Source organism: Crotalus tigris, unplaced genomic scaffold, assembly GCF_016545835.1.
Source record: "Crotalus tigris isolate CLP2741 ecotype Arizona unplaced genomic scaffold, ASM1654583v1 scf7180000018317.730465, whole genome shotgun sequence".
In the NCBI taxonomy this organism is placed as follows: domain Eukaryota; kingdom Metazoa; phylum Chordata; class Lepidosauria; order Squamata; family Viperidae; genus Crotalus; species Crotalus tigris.
This window is the reverse complement of record NW_024096938.1, coordinates 720,944-729,753: the sequence shown is the minus strand read 5'-3', so window position 1 is coordinate 729,753 and position 8,810 is coordinate 720,944. Positions and strand designations below refer to the sequence as shown.

Genomic DNA, 8,810 nt, shown 5'->3' with positions numbered 1-8,810 from the left:
TAGGCGGGAGCTTAAATGGACTCCAGAAGATGGTAGAGGACAGAAAGGCCAGGAGGAACGTTGTCCATGGGATCGTGACGGGTCGGACACGACTTCGCAACTAACAACAGCAACATGAGCATATGCAGAGTTCTTAGAGGGCTTTTTTTCTTAGGTTTTATGCTGAGCCTTACCAAATCCCATATCATATCATAAAATAACGTGCAATTTCTTTCTTAGAGCAGCAACACACAAAGACATTTCATTCTTTACAACTGGAAAAGTCTCTGGTGGTAAAAACTCAGATTGATAGTTCCTTTTCTGACTCCTGATACATCAGTCCAGATACTCTGTGCATTTCCTGAAGTCAGCTGCAGTTCATCAATTTTAATTAAATTTGGCCTTAAAAAGGGGACTCAGACTCTCCTCCTGACTTTTGTACTTCAGGAATTCTAAAGAAAATAAAATCTTTTTGGGGTGCTCAGTATAACTGCTGCTCCATGGCTGGAGGCAAGAAAGAGGGGAGGGACAGAGGCTAAGAGAGGATCTAAGAGGATTTCATCAGGATCTGGCAGCTCTTGTGAGGGGATTCTGGAGTTTCCTTTACGTCCCCTGAAGCCAGTTCTATGGTCTGGTCCCTTCACCAACCTCAAACACTGGAAAAACCAATGGCTTAAAGCTCAAGTATGCTCACAACTGCACACAGCTGGGGTGAGATTTCCCTCCCACAACCCTCCAGCCTGCCAAAGAGTCCAGCCTTTCCCTCCCTGCAGCCTCTCACCTTCCAGGGCTACATCCAGAGGCTCTTGCAGGCCGTTGTGCTCCACGTGGCATCGATAGCGGCCCCTCTCTTTCGGATCGATCTGGATGCTGAGTGTGGTGTGGAAGGTCCCATCTGCGTTGGGGGCCACGGAGCCATGGAGGGTGTCCGGCAGCCAGACCTCCCTGTCCCTCGTCCAGGAGGCCTCGATCTCCCTGGGGTAGAAGCCATCCAGGCGGCAGATGTGCGTCTCCATCCCATCCTCCGGCTTGCTGCTCATCGTCACCACTGGTGGCTCTGCAGAAATGGAACCCCCAGAATTAACTCTGAGCCCCTCCAGAGCCTGGAAGGTGAGTGGGAAATTTGGATGGGCAGGAAAGTCTCCCACTACTTCCCACTCCACTCCTCCAGCGTCTCCAAGAGTTTTAGGAAATTGAGGGTGCAAGGAAATTCCTCTCTGGCTGCTTTGAACTCTGAGTGATTTTGGGTTGCTCCCTTTAGGGGAGGGAAATTGGAGAGAGATAGAGAGATGGAGATAGAGATATAGCTAGAGAGACAGAGAGAGAAAGAGAGAGAGAGAGAGAGAGAGAGAGAGGGAGGGAGGGAGATAGAAAGAGAGAGAGAGAAAGAGAGGGAGGGAGGGAGATAGAAAGAGAGAGAGAGAGAGGGAGGGAGGGAGGGAGGGAGAGAGAGAGAGGGGGGGAGGGAGGGAGGGAGGGAGGGAGAGAGAGAGAGAGAGAGAGATGAAGGAAAGCTACCTGATATCAACCTAAGCAAGTTGTGCTTCCTTTTTCTGGTTATTTGGCTATAACTTTTCATAGAATACAGTACAGATAATTGAACAAACCTTGTTGCATTACATTCTTGATTATCTTTCCATTGATATATAATTTTATGGTACTACTCCAAAAAAAAGTGGTATTATTAGCCATCAAACCTCAAAATACACTTTTCCCAAAAGCTTTCCACAATTTTGCTCACTACTGTAATGGGGGGAAATTAAGGGAGCCCCTCACACTAATGGGGATTTCACCGAAGAAACCCAAATGCCCTTGTTGCCTCACTGTGGGCAATGAAAAGGACACCCCCAAGTGCTTCTCCTGCCTGATCCACCCAGACACCCACCAGGCAGAGGCTACGGTACCTGGTCCATGGAATGGGGGCCTGGCAAGGGGAACCAATCAGGGCTTCCCGCGTCAGGGGGAGGGGCTGGAAGGGGAGGGGGAGGATTCCCTCCTGGGCAGCCAGACGGCAGACCAGGAACCCAAAGGGGTTGAATGTGGACAAGAAATCCAGCCATAAAGGAGGAAAGTCCAGCCTGGATCCAGAGGCTCACCTGTCCTCAGCAGCGTCTCCTTCCCGTAGGGCAGGTACTTCTTTATCCAGTCAATGCATTCCTCCTCCAGGTAGGACTTAAACCTTTGATTGTATCCTGGAATAGCGTCCCATTTCCTCTGGGTGATCTGGGCCTGGGGGACGGGAGCCACCCAGGTGAGGGTCTCCTTGTCGAAGGTGATGAAGGTCCTCCCATCATAGCCAAACTGCATAAACCCTCCTTTGCTCTCTTCTCCCTGCAGCTCACAGCCATACATCCACTGCCATGTGTGAAGGCCTGAAATAGAAACAAGATGATGGTTTCAGGAGTCCTCAAAATAGGCACAGACCCCCTTCCCTGCAGGGATTTTGACACAGGCACTGACACCCCCCTTTCCTCCCTAGCATTCAAGGGAAAGAAAGCCCCCATCCCTTCCTGCCCTTCTCCCCTCCCTCGACCTGCCTCCCTCCATTCCCCCCCCCCAGGATGGAGCCCCTGAACCTCCCCAGGAAAAGGGAAGCTGGAAAAGCCAGCGGAGGATCCCGAGGGAGACCGAGAAAAGGAGCAGCAGAAACGGACTGACAGAGCCTCCTCCATCTTTCCTTCTGCAGTTCCTCTCTTGGGGAGACTCTTGGGGGGAAAGGAAGGGATCCCACAGAGGGAACATTTGCATGAATCTGCAGTTCCAAAGAGGGACTGAGAATCTCCTGGCCTCAGAGAGGATCTGGTGGATCTGCAAAGAAGCTTGCAAGGATCCCCGTGACCATAAATCTTGATCTATGTTCACAAATATCACCAGGTCACAAGGGCTGGTTCCCATCTTGGGCTAACCAGAAACAAACCATGGCTTTGTACATTGTGGGAATGAAGCCCTGAAGGGCCACAGAGAAATATTTTCCTCAGCAACAGCAGCAAGTGGCCCAATCTGATCTGCACCCCCAAAGGGTTGTTGACCTTTGAAATGAAGTTTGAAGTTTACAGTCTTTGCAAAGAGTCCTGGAGAAAATATTTTGACTTTAAGTGACCAGATTCTGGGATTTAAAAGAAAACGGAAGGTTTGAAAAAAAAAACCAAAAGTAAATGTAGAAATGTTTCTACTTCTGCTTGGGCTTGAGAGTGAGGAAGGATGCCAGAAACTCTCAAATCTGAGGGAAAATCACTTGTAAGTACAGTTGAACTAAACTGAGCGGTCCTTTCCCTCCCTTTCCACTCCCATGAGTGATCGGGTGAGGGGATCCTTTCTCTAAAGCTTCTGCTCAGCCTGAGACCTTCCCTTTGGAGGGAGAGGGAGATCCTCCTGAGCTGAGTCTGATCCTGCCCTCCAGAGGAGATTCCCTGATCTGCCCAGTGGGGAAAAAAAAGATTCTGGATTTCTGCCCAAGAAGAATCTCCTGCCATTCACAGGAAGGCAGTGAAAATCTGGCTGCAGTTTTCACCTTCTGAGAACCAGCTCTGTCTTATTTCAGAAGCATCAAAAGCTAAGACAGAAACCGTCTTATTTCAGTTGAAGATGAAATCTATTTGTGTTCATTGCACGTTTGGCACAGAATTTAATATTTGTGCTGCAAAAAAAAAAGCACAGGGATCAGACTGAAAAGGCAAGTTTTTATTCTTAGTGTAAGAAGGCTGTTAATGCATCTCTACAGGTCTACGAAGGAAACAATTCTGCCCCATCTCTGAGCCTGGATGTTCAGGGGTTCCCCGAGGCCTGAAAAATAGTTCAAGGGTTCCTCCAGGGTCAGAAGGTTAAGAAAGGCTGCTTTAGGGAGGCTAAAATATATTTATATTTGTAATTGCTGTGAAGAATATCTGAAGTCACTTTTTATGTCCTTTTTCTTTGCTTTCTTCAACTTGTTTTCTTTTCTTATATAGTTTTTGATTTTTCTTTGATTTCTTTCTTTTATCTCCTTTACTTTAAATAACTTTCTACTAGTTTTTATCTTTTTGGTGAAAAGTTTTAATAAATATTATATAAAAAAAACAAAAATGCCACCAGTATGTCAGGGATCATTAAAATGGTTCTGAAAACACGGAGGCTAATGTCACAAAGCCTTTGCGTAAATCAAGGGTGGGACCACATCTGGAATATTGTGGGCAGTTCTGGTCACCAGACCTCCAAAAAGGGCAGGAGGGAGGTGGGGAAGGTCCAGAGGAGGCGACCCAGAGGATGGAGGGGTGGAAGCAGCCTCCCTTGGAGGAAAGGTTGGGACATTTGGGGCTGTTTGGCCTGGAAAGAGGCTCCCCTCCACTCTGGCCGCTCTCCTTCCCCCTTTCTCCACCAGGGGGAGCCCTCTGGGTCCAGCTCTGCTCCCCTGAGAGGCCAGCCGGGGGCCTGGAGGGATCTGGGGGGATCCTGGGGGATCAGGGGCAGAACAGGGAAATCTCTGGGGTGTCTGCCTGGGGGGGGGGGGATGGGGAAGGAAAGGGCAGAAGAAGGGGGGCTGCCCCTCCTTGGGATGAAAGGAGGGAAAATGGCTGATGTTTGTGGAGAAAGTTTACCTCAGCCCAAAGCAGCCTCTGGTGACACAGATATTTGCTTGCAATCTCTCCCCTAAATCAGGTTCCTTGAAGGTGAATCTTCTCCCCCAAAGATGGCAGAAAGGTGGGGGGGCTGCTGAAGAAGGCCTCCCCCCTCCAGGGCAGCCCCACCAAGAGGGCAGCGCAGGAGTCCAGCCGGAGGGACCAAGGATGGGAAGCCATCAGCGCTCTGAGCGACTCAGGAAGGGCCCCAAATGGGGGTTTCTTTCTTCTCTGTCCTTTTTCCCCTCAAGGTTGGGAGGATCCTGGAAGTGATCCTGTGCCCCCCCAGAGCCCCCCCATTTGGCCCCCTGGCCTCTCCTTCCACCTGGAGGATGAGAAGAAGCTCCAGCCACCTCCAAAAAGAGATGAAAGAGAGGGATCTAGTCAGCCCAGATGGATCTGCAGTTGATTCCTCATTTCTCTAACAGACAGAAAAACAGACAGAAAAACAAGGACCTGCTTCCCCCAGGATCTCCTTAGGATCCACCTGCTTCTTTTCCGGGAGGGTAGGGACCTGGGATCCCCTCCCTCCCCCACAGCAGGGGGTCCACCAAGCCCGGGACCCTCTGACTTTCATGGGGGGAGGGGAGATTTTGGTTTCTTTTAACTCAGTTTATATCCAGATCCTCATCCTATCAATATACAGGGAGAGAGAGGGAAAACTTTAAAAAAATATTTTTATTAACTGCAACTGGCAGAAAACATCAGCTATGGAGGCAATGACAAGTTATACTGATTTTAAAAAAAAGAATAAACATACTAAAAAGTTTTTTTTATAACATAGGGAGGCAGCCTTTCCCTTTGAAGGGACCCTATCCCTTTCTCCCCCCCTTTCTGTTCCTGGGGAGGGGATTATGGGGCAGAAGGAGCCACCCGACCCATCACTCACCTTCGCTCTGATTGTAGCGAAACCTCAGAGTCTCCAGGTTTCCTCTGAAATCCTCGTCCTGGCCACGTAATACCTGGGTGTATCTGTCCCAATATTGGGGGTCCTCCTTCCCCACTTTCTCCATCCAGGAGACTCGAGGCTGGAACTTCCTGCTATGGCTGTCATAATAAGTGAATAATTCATCATCCACGTAGCCCAGACACACAAAGTGGGGCTGCCCCTGACTGGGCTCCGAGATGGAGGTGTAGAAATACTTCATGGAGTGCGAAGAGGCACCTGGAAGGGACCCAGAGGGGCAGAGTTAGGGGGCTCCAGTCAAGGACCCTCATCCTATGGAGGCTCCAATCTGAAGCTCTGGGGGGAAAGAAGAAGAAGAAGAAGGAGAAGGAGAAGAAGAAGAAGAAGAAGGAAGAGGAGGAGGAGGAAGAGGAAGAAGAAGAGGAAGAAGAAGAAGAAGAGGAGGGGGAAGAAGAAGAGGAGGAGGAGGAGTGCTGGGGGGGGAGGAGAAAGGGGAAAGGAAGGGGGAGAGGATGGAAGGGGAGGCAGGAGGTGGAAGGAGGGAGCGACTGAGAGGGAAAGAAGCAGTTTCTGGAGGGCCTGAAGGGTTGGAGGGCAGGGAAGGTGGGGTGAGAGAGAGGAGGGGAAGGTCGGGTCCCCCAAACTTTACCTGCCCCAATTGCACTCTCCCCCCTTCCAGCAAGGCCTTCCACAAAGCTTGGGAGGGGGTTGATCATGGCTACCCAACTCTTCACATGATCAATGACTCTCAACAGAAAGGCCTAAATTAGAGACTCAGCCACTTGGACTTCAACTCCCAGAATTCCCCTCACCCGGAAGAAACCCATGGGGCCTCTCCACCCTGGCCCCACCCACTGCCCCCACTGAGCCTGCTTGGGAGTTCAACTCTCATGTTTGGGGGGGGCTCTCAGCTGGGGTCCTCTCCCCAAACTCAGCCTCTGTATGGAGGGTCCTGTCACTTTTAAAGCCCCTCTAGGGAACCAAAGATAAACATACAACATATTTCAGTTTCCTTCATGCAAACTCCCAACTGAGGAGCATCAAAGTTTCTTCAGCCCTTCCTTGGATTGGAGGACAGACTAAAGTCACAAGACATAAACTATGCTAAACTTGACTAAAAATGACAAAAGAAAATCACATTAAATCATTGTTTAGTTTTCATTTGTCAAAACACAAACACGGAAGAGACTCTGAGGCTGCCCAGTGAAGAGAAGAACATCAGCTTGTAAGTGGATTAAAGGAATTAAAAGAAAGTAAAATGAATAAAAGGCTGCTGGGAAATCGATTCAGCTGATGGAAACCCCCAAGGCCCCTTCTGGGTCTCCGTTCTGAAAGCTCCTCAGGTCAGAAATTCTTCCGGGGCACCAAAGAGCTTAAAGATCATTTTCAGGATCCTTCACGGGATTTATTTGGGCAGAACCTGGGTCTGCATGGGAAAGGGCAGCACCTCCAAAGCCCCCCAGAGAAATAAATACTGGCAGTACTCAACTTACGACCATAATTAAGCCCACATTTTTGCTGCTAAGTGAGACATTTGTTAAGTGAATTTTGCTCCATTTTACAATTTTGTTTTGTCACAGTTGTTAAGTGAATCGTTGCAGTTGTTAAATTAATAACCCCGTTGTTAAGTGACTCTGGCTTCTCCATTGACTTTGCTTGTCAGAAGGTCACAAAATGGGATCACTGCAACTATCCTAAATATGAACCAGTGGCCAAGCATCCAAATCCTGGTCACGTGACCATGAAGATGCTAAAATGGTCATAAGTGTGAAAAATGGTGATAAGTCACTTTTTTCAATAATGTTGTAACTTTGAACGGTTACTAAATGGACTGTTGTTAAGTCGAGGACTACCTGTAGTCCCACTGCCCAGTCCCTCCAGTATGGTCTCCCAGTCCTTCCCAGTCTCCCAAGGCAAAGGCCTCGGCCTCCTTCTTCCTACTCCTCCCCACAATCCCAGCGGCTTCTCAGAGCTTTTGGGGAGAGGGATCCCCAGATCCACTTCCTGCTCTGGGGAGATTTCAAATGGATCAGAGCTTTTCTCCAACAGAAGGAGGGGGGATCGGACCCTCCGTGATCCAGAACCCACTTCTTCCCCTCGTGGGGCTGAGCAGTGAGGGAGTCTGAAGTCTGCCTGAGAGGAGAAACGTGTGAACGTAACGCAGGTTGGGCGTCCTCACAATCACGAATCCTCCTCAGGTCAGGAAGGGCCGGTCAGTCTGGGCCTGTCTGTGTCCAAGCAAGGCCTTCATTCCAGGCTCTCCACCCAGAGGGGCTTCTCTCCTCCGGCCTCCAGCCCAGCCTCTCTGACCCTTCAGATCCTGAGAGTTTGGGAAATGCCTTTGGAAAAGCTGCTGCATTGAGAGTTTCTCTGAGGAGCAACTGGGGACACCCCAAGACCTCCCATCTGGTTACTGAGGAATAAGAGTAAACTTTAAATATTTCTGATTCTGCAAATTCTCCCCTGCTGGGGGCTCCTGAAATGGGAGGAGGAGGATTTTGGGTGGAAAAATTCCTGCCTGTCCTAGAAAACAGCTCTGGGGATATTGGGTTTGGGACGGGGTGGGGGTGGGGATCCAGTGGAAAGTGACAATCAATCAATCAATCAATCAATCAGGGGGGATCTTTGGGAAGACAATCCAAGGAGGGCTTCTTCTCTCCAGACTCTTCTCCTGCTGCATTCCCAGGACAGCCTTAACCCGATCCCTCCAGGGCTCCAGCCTCCTTGTCTGCCAATACGCGGAAGCGAGTCGAGAACCGAGCCGGCTCCTCCCAGCACCAGAAGCCACAAAGAGCCACCCAGCCCCGCCAAAGGCAGGAAAGAGGAGCCGGGCGGAGGGGTTCTGCGAAGGCAGCCAGGGAGTTTGGGAACTGACCTGATCACGTGTAAACGCCGCTTTCCCACAACCTCCACTTTGGGGGAGGGAAAGAACTGCGCTCGGGGGCGCCCAGGTAGACTTGACTGACCTCTGGAGGGCCCCCCCCCTTGTCCCGTTCCCAGAGGGGCTCTCCGGGGGGGGGAGAGAGAGGTCCCTTCTGAGAGGGGCCAGAGGGAGAGCGGACTAGAGAGGGGACCGAATCGGGATTCTCTTCCTGGGAATAATCTTTGGGGGAGGCGAAAGACAGAGAGATTCCCTGGATGGATCCCCACTAGGAAATAAAGGGACTCACCGAGGCAGCTCTCCCACAGGGCGACTCCCACCAACACCAGGAGCGGCAGAGAGCGGAGCGCCATCCTGGCCGCGATCCTCCAACTGCGATCCGCTCTCCAGAAGTCGCAGGCAGAGAAAGACGCGCTCCGGGTGATCAACAACGCAACAAACCAGAGCA

General features: G+C 50.6%; 1 protein-coding gene across 1 annotated transcript; it reads right to left on the bottom strand.

Annotated features, from left to right (window-relative positions):
- Nucleotides 1–644: 644 nt before the first annotated feature.
- Nucleotides 645–8,810, bottom strand: LOC120311129 (H-2 class I histocompatibility antigen, Q9 alpha chain-like). The gene is made up of 4 exons (XM_039350303.1): nt 8,652–8,810; nt 5,464–5,739; nt 2,076–2,351; nt 645–1,036 (listed from the first exon to the last, which is right to left on the bottom strand). The coding sequence occupies exons 1-4, from the start codon at nt 8,713–8,715 to the stop codon at nt 660–662; spliced, it is 993 nt and encodes a 330-aa protein (XP_039206237.1). The 5' UTR covers nt 8,716–8,810; the 3' UTR covers nt 645–659.

Coding starts and splice junctions, on each gene's coding strand:
- LOC120311129 (XM_039350303.1), bottom strand. CDS start 8,715: ATGGCGCTCCGCTCTCTGCCGCTCCTGGTGTTGGTGGGAGTCGCCCTG. Junction 5,740..8,651: donor CCTGTGGGAGAGCTGCCTCG/GTGAGTCCCTTT, acceptor GGTCCCTTCCAG/GTGCCTCTTCGCACTCCATG. Junction 2,352..5,463: donor TCGCTACAATCAGAGCGAAG/GTGAGTGATGGG, acceptor TTTCTATTTCAG/GCCTTCACACATGGCAGTGG.